At 41.7% G+C, this 20157-nt stretch overlaps 1 protein-coding gene across 29 annotated transcripts in view; it reads left to right on the top strand.

Annotated features, from left to right (window-relative positions):
- The first annotated feature begins 5647 nt into the window (after nucleotides 1-5647).
- Nucleotides 5648-20157, top strand: part of camk2g2 (calcium/calmodulin-dependent protein kinase (CaM kinase) II gamma 2) — a 62936-nt gene continuing 48426 nt past the window's right edge. For 9 of the 29 annotated variants that reach the window (XM_027277827.1, XM_027277826.1, XM_027277822.1 and 6 more), the window contains exons 1-2: nucleotides 5650-5945; nucleotides 6954-7048. In XM_027277827.1, the coding sequence (XP_027133628.1) occupies nucleotides 5881-5945; nucleotides 6954-7048 (160 nt within the window). In that variant the 5' untranslated portion in view covers nucleotides 5650-5880. Of the gene's footprint in view, nucleotides 5946-6953; nucleotides 7049-20157 lie in introns of all 29 variants that reach the window. The other 20 variants (XM_027277831.1, XM_027277830.1, XM_027277814.1 and 17 more) reach the window with 3 other exon arrangements.

Genomic DNA, 20157 nt, shown 5'->3' with positions numbered 1-20157 from the left:
GTCCCTGCTTTGAACAGGCTGTGTACACAGGGCTATAGAGAAAGGCGAAATGCAATATCTTTTAATATCGTCTATCCTAGAAGGCATTTATATTGTTACACAGAAAAGATTGTGTAACAAATGAAATATGAGAGGTTGAGAGGGATGTTCAAACCCTTGCACTTTTTTCTGCACAGCTGGGCAATCACTGTGTGAAGTGGGTGTGAATGTCGGTTCATCAGTTGCAGAAAGTTACAGAATATGTCAAACCATGACCCCCCCCCCCAATCTTTACATCTGAAAGGGGTGTGCTATTCAACATCCGACAAGCAGTTCTGACGCAGTATACTGGTGCCTTACAGAACCCTTAGGCTTGTTAAGGAAGATGCTTCTTCGACAAGACTCTTCCCTATACATACAGCATTGCTAAAGCAATTCAAGAGCTGTTTTACAGACACCAGAAGAAAATCAAACAATTTCTGTGACCTCCATCTGCATGAGAAATCACACAACTGGAGGCTTTCTATTCTGAAAGAATCCGCACAGAGTTCACGACATGTTTGACATTACTCCAAGGAGCACTGAAGCTGAAGGCACTCTGTTTCCCACCTCTGTATGTGTGTGTGCCGCAAACACAAAAAAGACCCACACCATTAAAAACTAGACTGCAGTGATGAGATTTGATGAGACTGCTTTGGGTTAACAGTAGAAATGTTGCTCAGAGACCTTCAGAGTCCCATACATGTGAGAAACTGGCGAAGACAATTGTTACATGCCCACACATCTGATTCCCAGTATACTGTGATGGCCCGCAGAAATAAGGCACCGTCAGATGATATAAATCACGGAGGAGGTGTCACACACACACACACACACACACACACACACACACACACACATGCACACACATGCGCAAACACTCAAATACAGTGCTATGCAGGAGAGTGGGAGGGAGCTGTCATATCCACTGTTGAATAATCACTTGAAGGTAAGGCTAACTTAAGATTCTGTGGTGAAGTCGTGAAGTTAAACACAATAGACTCATGACAATCTTATAAGTACAATTTTCATTTATTGTTGTTGCAGCCTTTTCTCTACACTTATTTAGTGAGATGTTGCCCATTAACCACTTAAATAGTCCTGATGTGCTAAACCTTTACATCCAATGAGCTGTCTCAGTGCAGATCACCAGCAGATAGGAAGATCTGACCCTTGGATGTTGTGCAAGGGACACTCCCTTAGAAACACACACATCTCAAAACCATTAAAAGTCTTGTGATGTCACTGGTCAGCCTGACGGAGGAGAGGCTCTCCAAAGATACGTAAAAGCAGCTGTGAGCCAAGTCGAAAACATTCCTGGAGAATGAGTCACTGCCCTTCAGGGTATGGCTCCACAACACTGCTGTTACAGTATCATTGTCACTGCTTTCCACCAGTGTAATTAATGCACATCATTTAGCACAACTTTAAACAATGCAAAACAACTCGTGACAAAGGTTTTGCAAGTAGACACTGCTTCATTTTAAGGCGTCCCAAGCCTGAAAGGTTGGAAACTGCTGCTCTGTAGCAATGTTTCCATTATTATACCACCCACCCTTCAACCTGCCACTGCACAGCATGTCCAACCCTCATCTGACAGGCACATCACTGAGGAAACACAGCAATTCAGCAATTAATACGACGGTACCTCTGCACCCTCACTAATTAGGCTTTCATATCAGAGCGGCTCCCTGTAATTATGGCAGAAACTGGTCTCACCGCTCCTGTACTCACTGCAAACACTCATTAATCGCCAGCATTGGTCTCTAAACACTGTTCCAGATACACACTCACAGTTCAGAGGCAATGCAGAGAGAGAGGGGGGGAAAAAAGAGAAAGGAAAATGCACATGTTGGCATTTGCACATACTGAACATGTTATTGTGAATACATTGTACTGTTAGATTCAGCAAAGAGCTTGGAACATCATTAAATAATATTGTCCTTCTATTGTCTATGTCATCTTTCAATGCTGGCAGCAGGAAACCAAAATAAAACAAACAGGCAGAGACGGACACAGTTATATAGTCGAACAGACAAACAGGAACAAGGCGAATGATTTGGCAAACCTTCACACCATCAGTCTCTTGGTTCTGTGGTTATTAAGTGGTTCCGTGTTTTCAAAATAGATGTTTTGCATGTATGTTTTGCAATCCATAGCGTATGTGAAGAACCACAAATGGCGGCATTTGGTTTTGCAATAGTATAGTATAAGATGGTAAGTTTAACTGGGGACAGGGAGGGGCATGCTCCCTTCACTTCTTAAAATCTTATTTTGTCCTCCTCACTTCAAAGTCTTCCTGCATGTCGTCATTTTACTGTCCAGCCAAATGAGACATGATAAAAATATGTTGACAGCCTCATCTGATTTCCCTTCAGTTGATCGCATGTGAGTGACCATCGCCTTCTTTGCGTGGAGTTCTACTTTGGTGAACTTTGACTTGAAGAAGTTGCAGGTTCAACCATTTCCAGATACAGACAGTGAGCGTGCGTTTGCCTCGCCATGATGCATTAGTACATGTGCGACAGTAGCTGTATTAGTAATCAAAGCAATGAGCTTAACGAGCAGCAGCAAGTGACGTCACCCATGGGTGTCTGAAAGTGGCAGTCCTACCTCTGCCAGCTAATCCAAAAATTAGCAAAGAGGTGGCTCATCGTCGGACCTGAGGCAGGCCGAATGATGCCTGGATGCTCTAATCAGCCATCTGTAATGGCATCTACCTCTCAATCAAAGAGGCCATGCTCTTAATTATGTATAAGTTTAAGCCTTAATGCAATTTGAACAGGTCAATTATATGAAAATTAGCTAAAGAGACCAAAACTGTTTTTTGTACCAGGCAGTAAACATGTGAATTTCTGCTGTGAAGTTGGACATTTTAATATGTAAGCTTATTAACTTGTTCTATAGTCAGCCTGAAGTAGACATTTGAGGAACTGTAGTTTTTGCCACTTCCGCACTGGCTTCACTTCACAGCCACAGAGGTTGCAGCTTAATCTGGCTAGTTGTAACTTAGTCTGCAGTTTGGTGTTGAGCAGTTACTGTTTTTCACACTTTTTTTTCGAGACATAAGTGACCTCAACACTTTTTCATCGTATTAGTGTCTAAAATCATACATAGATTAATCAATGCATCATCTAAACCAAAAAGAAATGATGATTTTTGGTAACATTAACTGGTCACATTACCTAACTGGAGTGTGTGCAGCTATAATCAACCACAAACACACACGCACGTACTTAAACATGGTGCCAAGATATATTAATACCCTTCATGAGATATTCATGAAAGCTCAGATAAACCTTTACAGTGCAGTAAGCCATTACATAACATATAATTCCCTGTCTCTTATACAAAGATGCTTCAGCTTATAGTTAAAACCCCTACAACTGCATATGAGTCGGATGGGAGCAGATCCCTGCTGGCTGGTCGAGGTGATAAACTAGAGGTAATCAGATCTCTGCGATTAAAGCTCCAGGAACACTGATTTTTGTCTCTGTCTTCTATTTATGTTTGTGTTTTTTTTCTGTTGCATTGCATCCTGATAAATTACAGCAGGGGTGGTGCAATGATCACAATTAAATTAGGATGACAGTTGTGGAAACACTGTGAACATCGTGATCATGATGAAGAAGCACTATTGTCAGCGCAATGAAGACAGATGAGTACATGCAGTGTTTAAACACACAGAGGGGGACGTGTGCATTTAGCTGTGAAGGTGATAGACTGTATGCAAATGCACTGTCACAGGGAAATTGCCTTAAGGATAACACTAATGCAATGACTGGACAGTAGGTGAATAGTAAAAAAGAAAAAAGTACCAGGTATTTTTAACATTAACATTTCAAGCTGTGGCCTAAAATCTCTTCTCAGATGTGGACAGATATAAAATCGTCCCTAGAAGTGCCAGCGTTCTTTAAACATTCCACATTTCAATGGATAATTCAAGACAAAATATCATTACCAACAAGCACATAGGCAAAGATTGTTCCATCTATTGGACGGACTTTTGTGTTTAAAAAAACAGCTGAAAAAGAAATCTACAGAATGATCTGGTATCAGGAGTTGGATGGTCTGCAGATGCCTGTTATATAAGAAGATCTGGATAAGATTTTCTGTTGCTGAATATGATTTATAAAATGGTTTATAGGTGTGAAACAAGATCCAAATAGTGTATCATGATTGTGTCCATTTTGACTGATGCCTGGTTCCTTTTTTTTTTTTTGGAGGATCCAGTTTAGGAAATGAAAACCATAGTATAGTGGGCATGCAGCTCATTGCTCTGTGCCCATATTAAAATATTGCGGCATCACATCTCAGTATAAGACTGAGTCTTCGAGGGGTGCTGCTCTTATCGGCTGTTCTGGTGTCAGCTTTACCTTTTGTGCATATGAGCCGAAGATGGAAGGGAGAGATGGTAAAACTGAATCTGGATCTGTGGCTCATGGTACATCCGAAAAGATCTCGCGTGGCTTACATCCTACCTCTACCACTACTGCTAGAGAGGAGACAGCAGAGAGAGGCCTCACTCTGCAATTTTTTTCTGCTTTGGGAAAACGTCAAAATACAGCAGGGGATCGTAGACCAGCGTTACCTCCTAATCAAAGCAAATGGTCAATATTAATACTGTCACCAGCAATACAAAAGAATACCAAAATGCTACTCACATGGCTCTAAAGATACAGATGTTGACTCACCACTTTGGTCCAGACTGAAATATAAAAATATTAACAACTGGATGGATTGTCATGAAATTTGCTACCCATAAGATGAATTCTAATAGCTTTGTTGATCCCTTGACTTTTCTAAATATTTGTCTGGTTTATGACAGAATTTTTGGTTTTGTGCTCAGGACTTCACACACAGATACAGGGGGAGGATGTGAACTCTACACAGAACAGCTCCAGCTGGGGGATTCAAACCCAGAACCTTCTTGCTATCTATAAATATATACTCAAAACTTTCTCTTTCTATGTTTACTGTTATGCATCAAAATACTATGGCAAATTCCTTGTGAAAACATAGTTGGCAACAAACCTGATTCTGATTTACCCATCTTTGTTCAAGTCAAGTTAAGGTCAAGGAGCTTTAGTGTCATTTCAACCATATAGTACACAGTACACAGTGAAGTGAGACAGCGTTTCATCAAGGACCATGGTGGAGTCAGGACTAAAATAAAGTGCACACACAACACAAAACACATAAAGTGTAAAACACGTTTAAACAACAAAACAATTTGACAAGAAACACCAGACAGAGTGCAACAGATTTAGATGTGTCTGTACATGTTCTACATATGGATATATACAGCATGGCTATATTAGGTATATATACAGCAGAGAGGTAGATATTGAATAGAAATTGAGTGGCAGCAGATAAAAGATGCAAGTGTGCATGGAGGCAAATTTACAGCTTCATCGTCCTTTGTTTTTACTTTTGTTTCGGTCCTTTTACAAATGTCTAAAATAAAATACATTACGGAAATAAAGGATTAGAGAGAAAGATGCAGAGAAATTTAACACGTGCAGAGAAATTAAACGTTTGCAGGATGGTGTAGATGGATTTAATGTTTTCATTTTAAGCACAAAGTGACTCCTCTTCTCAGTAGAGGATCTTCGTTACTACAGCTCCGCTCCCCCTCCCACTCCCCGCTCCTCTCTCTGTAGCTCGCTCGAGCCTCTCTTCCCCCTCTCGCGCTCAGCCTTCACGAGTTCTCCTCCCGAAACCTGTGCGCGAGGCGGCCACTGAAGCGCGAGGCGAATTTGGCCCCCCTCTCTCTCTCTCTCTCTCTCTCACTCTCTCTCTCTCTCTCTCCCTCCCTCTCTCACTCTCCAGCTCTCTCTCCCCTTCTTCACTTCAGTCAACATGGCTACAGTTGTAACCTCGACCAGATTCACAGACGAATATCAGCTGTATGAGGAACTCGGAAAGTAAGCGACCGTCACTGCTGCTGCTGCTCTTGTTGCATGTGTGTGTGTGTGTGTGTGTGTGTGTGTGTGTGTGTGTGTTTGCACGTTTTCCCCCTCTGTGCTTGCTGCTGCTGCCATTGTGCGCGTTTACTTCAGTGTTGACAAGGCAGGAGAGGGGCTGTCAAAAAAAAAAAAAAAAAACACAACAGGGAAGGGGGTAGGTGAAGCACCTAAGCAACAATAAGCCGTAGGCAGGTTCATGTTAGCGCCACAGAGGCTTGTATTTAATCCCGAATGCGCATTTAAAGGTGTATCGCGACCATTGTGGCTCAGCAAAGGTGTTTCACACCTCGCGCATTTGCTCCAACTTGTTTGTCAATTTATCTGCAGGTAGCGCGCGTCGAAAAAAAAAAAAACTCGTTTGCACGGACCCCCCGGTTTGCCCGGCGGCATCCTCGCGGTCTCCTTGTCCAATCATTCAGCTCTGTTTTTTTTTTTTGTGTGTGTGCATTTCCAAGCAGACTGCAGGGCTACTGTATATGTCAAACCACACACACACACACACTAAAAGAAGAAGACAAGGCTTTGCTGCAGACAAGACTGTGGTGTTTTTTTTTTTTTTTTACTCCCCACTGCATTCAGGATTAAAACATGAGATAGATTACAGTGTATATCCACTTTGTCACATCTAATCTCAACGTGTGGCTAATAGAGCTGCTCCACCTACCAATGAGTTTAAAGGAGGCGTCTGTGCAGTTACATGTTAATTCATCCTCCTGAAGTCCAGCTCATGTTTCTGACAAGCACTAATACCCAGGACCTCTTCTCACATCCCATACACAGAATATCAGACTGTATTTAATAATGCATGTGACTTCCTTTCCCCCTCTCTCTTCAGGTGTGTGTGATTAATGCATGCCCTTAGCGTGCGACAAGTTCCCGTGACACACACACACACAAAGTTTTGTTGTGTTTTGAAGTGCTTTCACCGATCCGTCATCTGTGTTATTGGTTTCTTTTTTGCTCCAGGGGTGCCTTCTCAATCGTCCGCCGATGCGTCAAGAAGTCCACCGGCCAGGAGTATGCTGCTAAAATTATTAACACGAAAAAGCTCTCAGCCAGAGGTAAGTGCGGCCGATATCCATTGTGTAAGCTTTGGCGTTACAGTCGAGGAGCATGCAATGAATTTATGCAAACTGAAAGCTGCTGCTGCTGCTGCTGTAGCTGCTCAGTGGAGACGGTTCAGCTGCAGGATGGTTAGTTTATTTCCTTAAGAGCAGCCATCCAGACACTCTCTCCTGTCCTTGTCAGTGGAGATTCCTGAAAAGCTAGAGGCCAATTGGCAGAGCTGGGCTGCTGCGGTTTAAGTTGTACACTGAGGTTCAGTGGGCTTTGGCAGTCGTCTGCAACCATTTTTGGTTTGTTATGGTTACTGTTTGGGTCTCTCACGAATGGTCGTATGTGCACCGGCTTGACCTTGAGCCTGAAATATCCTCAACTCTTGACAGCAGCTTGTCGGATGAGATAAAGGAATGTTCTCTTTTACAACAACTCGGGTCTTGTTTGAATAATTTTGGCCCCTGCAGCATGGTTAAAAAGACGTCAGATGGAGTAAGAAACATGAGCGGTGAGAAACAAACCCCCCAGGTTAGCCAAACATAGAGACTGACTTCCTGGTTTCCATGGCTGTGAGTGCACACAGTGTGTGTGATTTAGCAGGCTCCATTTACACAATATAGTAATGCTTAGTCATGTTTTAATTAGTGTCTAATCATCCGAAAACAAGAACTGTTGTGTTCTTGTTACTTTTTAGAATGAGTCTTTCGTAACTACAGATGCTGCAGGTCCTCACAGAGTCCACCATGTTCTTACAGTGACCCAAAACAAACAAACTAAACGCTGGCACTAGATGGCACGTTTAAAGACCAACTATGTTTCCCCTTTACACAAGGAAGGAGAGGGTGAAGCGAGGCGGTTGCAGGCAGAAACTACACTGTAGAAGCCACTTAAAATCGTACACACTGGTCCTTTAACTCCGTCTTTGTGCCTCTCTTGTATTATTCAAATCACAGAGCTTAGCCTCCATTTTTCATGAATGATAAATGGTCAAAATTTCTCAAGGCTTACAGCTGTTTTCAAGGTATTCCAGGAATCCTTAAACAGTCCACTCGCCATCTGAATGATAAATGTTCAATTCACTGCAAGATGAAAACAAAAGATTTTGAACCGTTTCCAAAGTTGCAACTATATTTCCAATTCTGGTAGTTGGAAATGACATTGCCTCACACGAGAAACATGTATGAAAATATTAAATGATAGACTGTTCATATAAATAAAACTCAAAACGTTTGGTTCGGGTTGTACAAAGCGAGGAAAATATGATTATGACTGGCTACGTGCTATGTTCTTGATGAAGATGTTGAGACAAGATAAAAGACTGACCTGCTGCAGACAAGTTTGAGTTTGAGCAGATGATCACAATATTTAATATTTTCCAATATTTTAACTCTAGTTGGACTTTTGAGAGGGACAGTCCTAGTACCAACGTTTCAGTAGCTCAAACTTTTGTTTGTATCTATAAATAAATAATCTAGTGGTTAGCAGTGTCGCCTTAGTTTGCATGATCTCTCATGATCTGCGTGGGTTCTTTCCGGGTTTAAACACATGCTCTTAACAGGTTAATTGGTGACTCTAAACTGGTGTGAATGTGAGTGTGAATGGTTGTTTGTCTCTATGTGTCCTGTGATGAGCTGCCAACTTGTCCGGCGCTGTACCCCGCCTCTCGCCCTAAGTCAGCTGGGAGAGGCTCCGGCCCCACCATCATCACTTTTTTAATTGTTACTGTTAGAAGAGAAGCCAAACTATGAAAGAAGACCCGAGTTGTAATAAATTTGGATTTGTCTTCTAAGTCAGTGTGGTTAGCTCAGATTCTTAAGGTTTGCAGTTACTGACAGCCTGTGTGTGTGTGTGTGCAGCAGTTTAACACATGCTGAAATACCACCACCTGTGCTTCAGTATTTGTAGCAGATTTGTTGTCATTGTCATTAGTCTGCCTGTTACACTGCGTGCGTGTCACAGCAGTCCTTCTGCCATGTGGCTGAATTCAAGCATTTTCAGCCTGACGATTGTTTTGCGATGTCACGTACGTTTGTGTTACCTGTCACAGTATCTCCTCTTGTCTTTATGTGTGAACAGACTGTGTGTGCTCTGCATGCTCGTACAAACTAAGCGTCAGAAGGTTGAGTGATGATATGAACTGCAGATCAGGGCTGTTTCTGGACTGATTGGGCTGCTCTTTTCCCAAGGGGATGCAGGCTGAAATTGCTCTCTCCCCCCCACTTTCCCTCTGTTTCTCTGTCTGTCTCACGCAAACAGCCCCGATCATTTTCATTTCAGTCCTTTTTATCTTTCTCTTCTTCTTAATCTTCCTTCTCATGTCCCTTTCTTTCCTTCTCCATAAACAAAAGATTGATTTGAGGAAAGATCTTAAAAACCCTTCTCACCAGGCGATTTGATCTAGTGTGTGTGTGTGTGTGTGTTCTCACCAGGCGATTTGATCTAGTGTGTGTGTGTGTGTGTGTGTGTGCGTTTGTGTGTGTGTGAACCGTGTGGAGGGCTGTGTTGGCAGTGGTCTGGAGCTAGTAACCCGGCAACAGCAGGGGTGAAACACTTCATCCCATAGGCTGTCTGGCATAGAGGTTCAGTGTGTGTGTCTGGGTCGTGGTCACGATTATCACACAAACACAAACACACACACACTCACAAAAATGACTGCTCTCTTCTCACTTAAAGCACAAACACATTTTCTCTCACCTTCTCAACGGTTCTCACACTTCGTGCGTACAAGGCCTGTTTGTATACGGTTTCACATTAGTCTCTCCTCTAGCACGCAGTGCCCTTAATCAGAGCTGAAATATGCTGGCGTTGCCAATGTGTTATTCACAAACAGAAGAAGCATGATCTCCCTGTCACACATAGTGTGTGTACACCATGCCTATGGAAAAAAAAAGTCAAGAAGACATTGGGACAGGCACCAATTCTGGTTTGTTATAACAGAAGTCTTTAGTTTGAGTCATGGTAACCTTTTGCTTACAACAAAAAGTTCACTGCTGAGTCTTAGGAATGCAGCAACACGGCTAAGAAGTAGTAAGATGAGGCGAGAAAGACCAGCAGTCAGATGATTAGACAGGTTGTAAACTAACCCCCAGGCTAGCCAAAGGAATTTGGAGTGGGAGACAAAAGCAAATGGTTCAGTTGTGACCCAAAATGTCTGAATATGTATCGACCGACACTTGGCTCAAACACTGTTCTCTTACACACCCAGAGCTAAGCACAGGATCAGTCTTCTCAGTTTAACTTCAGTACTCTTTGACTCTTCTCAAGTTGCAAAAATATATCACCACAAGGTTTGCATGCAAAATCTCCTCATGATTTTGACACTCTTTACTGATCAAAGTAAGCTTGCGTCTAAGGTGTCGAATCTGTTGATACTTTTTCCATACCGCTTGTTTAAAATGATATGATAATATCACTCAGTAGTATCAAAAGTATTATATCTATAATCAGAATCTTTAACCCAGATGAGACAACGGGTAAGAAAATCAACATTATTAAACTTGACTTTCAAAAGAGTTTTGGTAATCTGACTAAATTTAAATCAATCGGTTCCTGATCTTAGCTCTCAATCTTTTTAGGGACAGGAAATTATGTAATATAATATGCATGACTCTGTTCTCATTAGTGTACATTCACCTGAAAATAAGAATCATGTGTTGTCATGTTTTTCTTACCTCAGCTTGAGTCATTTATATCTACAGATGCTACTGGTGTCTAGAGTTGTCACGATACCAAAATGAGTAACCACGACACTATACCAGAAAGTATCAGAGTTCCGGGTATTATCGCGATACTGCTGCCTTTTTTTATTATTATTATTATTATTATTTATGAACTGCAATGTATTTGTAAGTTATACATACTTATCAATTACTTATAATGTTGTTTAATGCATGATAAACATAATACTGGTGAAGAACCAGGTAAGAATCAGACTGAAACAACAAGTCTGTTTTTTTGAGCAAAACTAGTGTTGTCACTGATGACGACGCCGCGGCAGACTCGCCGCTCGTGCCCGGTGCTTCTGCCATGGTGAGCTTGTTGACTCGTGTTTGTGGCTGTGAGTCGTGCACGCGCCTGGTGAGACAGAACTTTAGCTTGTTGCTTGTTTTGAAGCAATATCTATCGAAGCAGAGCTGTCTCCATGGGGTTCGTTCTTGCCGGCAGAAACACACAAACAGCCCATCAGCTAACAGACGGGCGGACCCAGCGTGCGGAAAACAGCATCAGATCGTATCCCCGGATGTCACCAGTACCAGGCAAACAGCCAATCATTCAGCAGCTGTGTAGTTTGGTTGCAGTAGTTGCCATGTTGGTTTGAGCATGCAGTGAGAAGCCGGGAGGAAAGTAGAGGCGGCTACCATGTAGCGGAAACTGGCATCGGTAGTATAGTAATCCATGTACCATCGTGTAGAATTTCTAGTATAGTAGGAACTGTTACGATTTGGCATCACGGGATACCGTGGGTACCGTGGGTATCGTGCAACTCTACTGGTGTCACTGTCCTCTCTGTTCCTCTTTCCCGGTCGATACTGAACATGGCAACTCTCAACAGAGTTCAGGAGGAAGCTCTAAACAGTGGGTCCTCTTCAGCAAAGTCTGCCATTTTCTGCTGTGTTACATTTTGAAAGCTGTAGAGATAGACAGGAAATTTAGGGTCAGTCCTGCTTCCAGCAGTATTGAAACATCTGGATGGATCTTCAGTGCTTTACTCTTTGGCATACATACATACTGTACATGCTTAGTCTATGTGTTCCTTGTTTGCTAACACTGAACTTGCAGTATATCGGCTTTGGTGGTTTGATGTCTGGGGAGTATCACTTGTACTTTCTGTGTGTGGGTGCGTAGATGGGATTAAGCCTTATTCACTGTGGCTCAGGGAAGGCACGTTGACTGGCGGTGAGGTCAGCGATTATGGCTGGGCCGTGTGGCGTCACATGCATGCGCATGTCGCTCAAGCGGATACTCACACAGACACACGTGGTGTGTCACTTCCACTGACACTCACACACGTGTGCATCGACACACACACACGTTGTTAATAACACACTACATTTAGTTACTGAATTTTATCGGCTGCACGTTTTATATTATGGATACATAGAACAAAATGTTTCTAGATTTATTTTTGATAACAACATGTGTGTGTGCATTTCACTACAGACATCTAACTGTTCAAGCTTAACGATGGGCTGATACATTGAGCATTGAACATTAAGCCTTGTTTGAATCCAACTAAAAAATACCAAGAGTAGTAAGTTTCAGGTTGCTTTTTGTGGGGTTGCAGCACTTTATACTGTACTAGCTTTGTTAATATATGGAAGCACATTTTGATACATGATTCTCACCGGTATATGTGCGTGTGTGATGTTGCTGTATGTAAATATACTTCATAGACATGGATTGAAGTTAACGATAAAATTGTCTTTGGTTGACTCCAGCTCTAAAGCTGAGTGCATCCCGTATTTAAGTTAGACATTTTGGGGAATGGGCTTCGCTTTTTGACGGAGGTTCAGATGAGATGATTTATACCACTTAACTATAAGGCTTCAGCCAGCAGCTGGTCAGCTTAGCTTAACGTAAAGCATTAGCCTGCTGATACAGAAAGCACACAAGTTACCCTAACATCAGTTTACAGAAGTAGATAATGACATTTATTGTTAGCCTGAGGCAGCAGTGACTGTCTGATTTTTTCAAAAAAGCGTGGGAAGCAGAAGTTAAGAAGGGAAGTGGGCTCTTACGCTCATGTTACTTTTACTTCAGTTGTAGACGTCTCACGCATGTTTAATGCACACTTTGATGAAATGCAGAGATAGTACTCTCCTCTCTATGGCTTTAGTAATAAACCATGATTTCTGCAGGTCTGAAGATAAAGTGGAAGTCAGTGGTCAGATTATGTAAAATGGAAGTTTAGGAGATATTTCCGTCTCTCTGTCATAACAGTAGGTTCATTACAGTAGCTCATCTCATTGTGTAAAAGCCAAAACCTTGCATGTCGACATGAATATGCAAGTCAGCATTTGCTTTTGCCCACTCAGCTTTTGTCTGCAGCTTTCCAGTTCTGGGGCTTATAGTCATCATCACCAGTCTTCTGCTTTTACTGCATACCAGTGACAACACTGACTCACACAGGGCTGAGGTTTTAAACCAGAAAATGAATGGCGGTAAACTGCACTGACCGCGAGGATATGTTTCTTTTTCACAGCACTGAACATCACCGGCTGGGTTGTGGACAGAATTACAACATGCTTAAAAAGCTTCATAACTTATCAAGAACAAAAACTGAGTTGTGTTTCTGGTCCCATGGCGAAAGTGAGTCCAATATTCATTTTAGCTCAGTTTTTGGTCTCTACCGACTCGTGAGGTCTGGCTTTCTCTCTGCTAAATGCTCCACTGTGCCAAAACAGTGAAGTCGCGGCCCGGCCAGCTAAACAATGAGCTAGCTCTGTATTTGTATTTAATGGCTACACACAGTGTACGTTAGCAATCATAACTCTGTACCTTTTGCTTTGAAGATATGAAATGGGTGCTAGCCAAGCCAAAACCACGATTTTCTGCCCATGTGTGAGAATATGGATGTACCATACTTTTGTCTCCAGTACATTCAGCTGTGTGAGGCCAGTGACAAGCTCTGTTACAATATCCAGCTTTTATTGATTCGTCAGAATCATTCATCAAGTGCTCAGCCGTGGTGTTCAACAGAGCACACAACGTGCAATCCATATGCCACAGGTATTCAATTGTCAGGGTGTCTGCTGTGACGAATGTTTCCACTCACATCACCTGAGGAAATGTACACAGTGAGAAGATTCATGTTGGAAAATGTATACATGTTCCAGCCTTGTTTTATGTGGCCACTTGTAATGTAACCAAACATTGCAGTATGTTATTTTTAAGTTCTCGGATGTCCAAAACTCCTTTGTAAAGACAATAGAAGTTTCAAGATTCACTCTGTACTTCTGAATCATTCTTGTTGGTTGTTAGCTACTGAAGCTGTTAGTGACTAGTAAACAGACTAGTCTCCTTTAAAAAAAAAATGCAAGTTGATGAAAGCGTGTTGCTACAGGTACCAGTGGGAAGATGAGACACGATCTAGGAAGGCTGGTTGGTTAATGTATTCATGACTAGGACTGAACAGTTTATAGTACTACAGTGCAACATTTGTCACGATGAGAGTAGCAGTGGGTTGTTTTGAAATGGGAACGTGTACTTGCACATATTTGAGTGACTAATGTAATCCATTTTTCTGTCACACTGCATTGCTGCTAAAGTTGAGCCCGGTTCAACTTATTGAAATGAAGGCTGAAGCAGGTTTGATTTCGTGCAGTGCTGTTGTTTCTTTTTGTTCTGTCCCAACCGAAACCCTACGATCTTTAAGATTCCATGTAAAGTAAGAATAAATATGTATGAAGTGACTGAAACGTGTCAGATGATTCAGAAAATGACATGACTAACTTTGAAACACTCTGAGCGAGATGAATTAATCTCTCTATGGCCTCAGCGTGTCATCGAGCCACCCTTTAGGACCGCCCACAAAATCCTGGACTGAAAAGTGGTGAAAAACCTCTAACTGCACATTTTAGTAATATATGGTTCAAAGTCTTTTCACATGTTTTCAGCAACTATTTTCCAACATATTTAATGTATTATAAAAAAATAAGTGTCTTTACACGGTCTAACGGCTAATTTCACCTCTAGATTTATTTGCAGTGGTTACTGCCCATTAGTGGCCATCATCTCTTTAATAAGTTGGCACTCACAGAAAAGCACCCATCCAAATTAATGCTCAGGCTGTATTAACTGTGTTTGATATTGTTACTTAGAGCTGAAAGGTTTATTGATTAATCTACAAACAGTTAATTGGTTAAGGATTATTAATGACGATGATTCATTTTTCAAGCCAAAATGGCAAAAATTCTCTGGTTCCAGCTTCTCAAGTGTGAATATTTGCTGCTTTTCTCAGCAGTTAATTGAGTTCAGGCACAGTATTGAATGTAGGTCACCCGTGTTTTGGCAGTGCTCAGAACCCAGCGCACGATCACTGTAGTTTTGTGCATGAAATGAAAGAAAACACACTTGAAGTGTAAAAATACGCTTCGGGTGATGTTTACCTGTGTGAGTGAAATGTGAGCTGTTAAGTGGTCTCTGTTAACAGCTGGATTGATTAAAATAAGAGCGAGTCTGTTAAATCTGACGAGCTTGAGACGCACGACACGAAGACGCAGCGGAAACACTTTCTGTCCAGACACAACAAGGAAACACTGTTGACTGTGTGATCTACCTCAATGTTGTTATTTTTAGCTACGATTATGTGTCAGGTATCGTGCCGTACTGTGAAGTGAGTGTATTTTTACCCTCTTATTAGGTAAGGCCTTGTGATGTCAGCAAAAGCGAGAGGGAGGAAGAGGGAGAGGCTGGCGGCACTTGTCCCGCTGTTGAATTATTGAGGTGCAAGGCTGCTCTCCTCTCAGTGAACACGGACAAGAGCTGACGAGTGGACCCTCACACTCCTTTTCTTAGCTTCCTTCCGTGTGTCTCATTTCTCCCTCAGCCACCATCCCGTTCCTTTTTTCCTCTCTTTTGCCTCCATCCCTCTCCCTAGTCATCGACTCTGGTTCTGCAATGTCGCAGGCCATGCAGCCAAACTGTGTATATGTGTGTGTGTGTTTTCAGGCTTTTGGTGGGCTTCTTGTGCACTCGCTGAAGGCTGATTGGCGGAAGGCGGATAAACGTAGAAGCACTGCGTGGTGAATGTTTAATGGGACCAACTGTGAATATTTGATGAGAGGGAGAGAGTGAGAGAGTCACATATGAAAAGAGAAAGATGTAGATATGGAAAAAAGAGAGCGAGACGGTCAGGGTTATACGCTCCAAAGCAGAAATAGTGCATTATAACACATGCATGGTGCCATGGTGTCTTGCCGCAGCATGCAAACCTTCCACTTTCCTTATCAAGCCTTTGAAACAACACAGTGTGTGCATGTGTGCTCCTGTCCTAAGGTTCAGTGTGTTTTCTCCTCCCCCCAAATTTTCATTTGCCATATAGTGCTGGACAAGGACAAGAAATGCTCACTGTCACTAGAAAGTGAATCTACACATCGGTACAGCCGCAACTAACTGTATCAAAAGCTTTCATTATCTATTATTCTGATGATTATTTTATTGTTTGGTCCATACACTGCTCCATAGATTGTCATGGACAATCTATTATTTTTAAAACAAATCTCACTACAGTTTCCCAAAGTAAAAAAAACCCAAACAATACCCAACCGTATTTGTCTAAACATTTCCGCACATCAGTACTCTAAATTGTACCGTTTAGTTGTAGAGTAGTAGAGCAGAGATGTTAGGCGTATGCATCTAGGCCACAAGGTCTCTGTTGTATATTTCTGTCCTCTATAACTTAAACAATGAATTGATTAATCGTGTTAGTCACAAGTATTTTGATCATTTGCCAACCATTCTTTTCAGCTTAAGCATTTTAGAGGTGATGTTTTACAGCACATACACGAAACAAACTGAATGGCTCTGGGCTGTTTGATGGTGAATGATGACGAGTAAAACGAGGAAATTATAATTGGCAAACAATTAATGATTTGTTTTAAAACATTGTTTAATTCTTTCAAATTAAAAGAGAAAATAATCGTGTGATTTCTGTGTTCGCATCCATTTTTTATCATCCCTGCACAGAAACACTGCATTACACTAGAGAATCTCAGATGTGCGTATGTGTGTCAGTTAAACAGGAGATGTTGTTTGTACAACACATGTCACTTTTCTGTCAGTGGCGGCAGAATTGTTCATGTGTGGAGCTTGAAGACCGTCCTTGACTGAAAGCTCGCCTCACATAACATTGCACAGTGTGCAGATGCTCATACTATTATTTCTATTGTGTTCTCTAATACAATCACCTCGAATAAACCTTTTATCTCGTGCAAGTAACTTCATCATTCCTGAGTAGATCTCTGTGACCAGTTTCTTTTATTTTTATGTACTGCCACTCTAATCCACTTAGAGCTGAAACAATTAGTCGAGTAATTGATTAACCGATTAACCGAACCAAAAAAGAGCGATCACACATAGACCAAACCTACATTTAGTTCTGAGGTGGGTGCAGTAAGTCGCTGTTTTCTAAACGGAGAAGTTTTTATTGAGATTATTTATTGCGACAGTTGGAAGATTGAAAAGGCAATAAAGCAGGGTAAACACATGGGAGAGGCATACACTAATAATGTGTGTTTGTGTGCACGTCTGCCTGTGTGTGACAATGACATCACATCATACTCTCACCTTATCTCGATGTCTCCACATTTTACGTGCTTTTCTTCCTCTTTCTAACTCCTGGGGCCCGATTTAGAACAAATCCGTTACTGTGGCAAAAAAACGCAGGTTTTTCCCCATTCATTTGAACGGCGGTGTTGCATTCTTGCTGAGGCGATGTGGGCAACAGGGTCTGCCGAAAATAACCAAAAAATGTGACGGAGAAGTTGAGCCAGATTCAACTTTTAAAGAAATGCAACCTGACATCGCACTGCAGTGACCAGTCAAACCTCCGCAGTCAGTTTGAAATGTCACTGAAACTGGAGGTGGATGGTGGAAGTCATGGACTAAACTCTAAAGATACTCTCTTCGTTCTTACTTAGTTTATTTCATGGACCTACAGTAGAATCTATGTCTGACTCAGAGTCTATCCTGCAAAATCGTGACTCCAAGAAGTTTCCTTTGGTTTGTGTCTGCAGTGGTCAAGTGACACGGACAGTGATTGAGAGTGAGGGAGCCCGTGAAAGCAGGGGTAGACTAGTTAAGGGTATTTTCATGGCTAACCTGTTGAGTCTATTCAAACAAACTCTGATGAGTTTTCCCGTTTGGTTCTGTTTATTTGGGCTGGTGTGAAAGTTATATCGTACTCTGAACAACTGGACCAAGACTGCCTTAAAAGAAGAACCTAGGGAAGAAAATGGTTAAGAAAGTAAGTAAGAAAAGAGGGAAGTATGAAAATAAGTGGATACGTAAGGAAGGAAAGGAATCAAGTCACAAAGTGAGGAAGTGGGTTATACGGCAATAAGGAAGTAGATAATGAAGTAAGTTGGTAAGGAAGTAACCAGCTGCGCATGTGTCTCTATAAGGGTGTATACATGTCTGCAGCTTTCCCGGCTCTTCAGACATGCCGGGGGATAATCCACCACTGATCACACGCTCACTGTCATGCTGTCAATCAAGCAGCTTGTCTCCATGGTAACGGCTAGCTTACATACATCATATTCTTCACACCTGACAAGCCAATTAAGCATATACCCCAGGTGTCATGTACAATGAATAGTAACATAGTGCAGCCAGAGTCACCATGTAAATCTCGAGTCCTTCAGCCTGAGAATACCCGTTCAGAAAGCCGCCTGGCTGTCAATCAAACAAACTGATGTTTTCCAGGAAATGTCTCTGAAAAATGTCACTTTTTGCAGCTGTGTGAGGTCTGTTAAATGTCTTATCTGACGTCACTTGAGTCTGTATTCATCTCTGGTTCATCTGTGTCGATGTTAATCCTCTTAACTGTTCATTGTGAGTCAATATTATTAGATCGCAAAGGTAAACTGGTGGAGTATTTTAAACTCAAATCATACTTTCTAACTTTATGAGTTTTGTCTGTGTCGAACTACAGCACTATTTGACTTATTTAATCTGAATGCATATCCTTGTAGATAAATCTTACTATACTATCGGTAATGGCCTTACAAGCTTCTGACAAGGGTCCTGAGGACGAGTCCGAGAAGTAGGTAGCCAGATGAGGTTGTACAGCTGACGTTGCTCCTCTCGCTTCTGGTACCTCCACTGCCTCACTGGCAGATGAGGCCTCAGATTTGTTGATGTTGTTGTAGACGCAGCTGCTTACAAAGTTGGCAAACAGCCTTATCTTTGTTGGCAATTTTTTTTTGTATTTACAGCGTAAAAAACACACAATGCAATACTGCTTCTCTGGGATTTCAGTGTCATGATCCAGTCAGAACAACCCTGCACACTTGTCCTCCTCCATTTTTATTTATTATCTTAGTTTACTGACAGTTTTTAAAAACCTCTGCTAGTTATGATGGCATACTTTATTTATTATTTATGACGTTATAAGCTACATACAGTATTTAAAGGCTGATCTTTCTGCCTCATTTGACCTCTTTCATCACATCACCCGCTCTCATTTCACTCAGTAATCTCCTTTTTAAACGTGGTTGGTATTCATCTAGTCTACAAACAGTTTACGTCACTTTGCATATCTGCCGCTTTTATTGGTGTGTGCTTTTCACCGCTCTTTTTTTACAAGATGAAAGACCGGATGTGATATAACCAAAACCAGGAAACCACACTAACTTCCCAATTTGGCTGTGGTATAATTATTTGTTCACCTTTTCTTGTCACTATCTCTGTTTACACCAGGGTTTCTTTGCATAAGGCTGCCATATATTTCCAAGAGGAGGATGTTTGACTAGCCACAAACAAACACACACACACACCCATAATCGATCACACGTATTGCTCTTTTTTTTTGCTGTGTAATGCTTTGTCAGTTGTGTCTGTAGTAGTGATATAATAGACACCTGCCTGCAGGCTCTTAGCCAAGTTGAAATCATGAAAGCTGCAGCTTGTAATATCCCAATAAAAGTGTTCAATTGAGTCTAGTTGGATGGCTACATCATTTGGTTGAAGTGTATACTCCTGCTGGCTGGCACAACACCAGCATGGTTGGTGCGCTTGTGTCTGCTTCCAAGGTTACAATCAAAACAGCCTTTCATAATAAAAGTCGTCTCACAATAATGCTATTCAGGGCCGGCTGCCTTGACACACTTTTATGCCGGTGCGTGTGTGTGTGTGTGTGTGTGTGTGTGTGTGTGATGCAGATTTTGTGAAGGCTTTAGTGGAATGAAGCACAACCTCCGCTTGATCACCAGTGAATTATAATTACAAAATGAGCTGCTACAATAACAGGGGAATTTGATGCCAGTACTTTTTCCATTGATGCAGAACAGGGATCATTTTCATATTTTTGTCCTCAACTGGCTAAAATTGGATACGTTTTCTATTTAAGTTGGAATATATCAATCGAATACTTTCCCTTTGAACCAATCAAACC

This window comes from Larimichthys crocea, chromosome III (genome assembly GCF_000972845.2).
Source record: "Larimichthys crocea isolate SSNF chromosome III, L_crocea_2.0, whole genome shotgun sequence".
NCBI lineage: Eukaryota > Metazoa > Chordata > Actinopteri > Sciaenidae > Larimichthys > Larimichthys crocea.
This window is presented reverse-complemented; position numbering and strand designations above follow the sequence as displayed.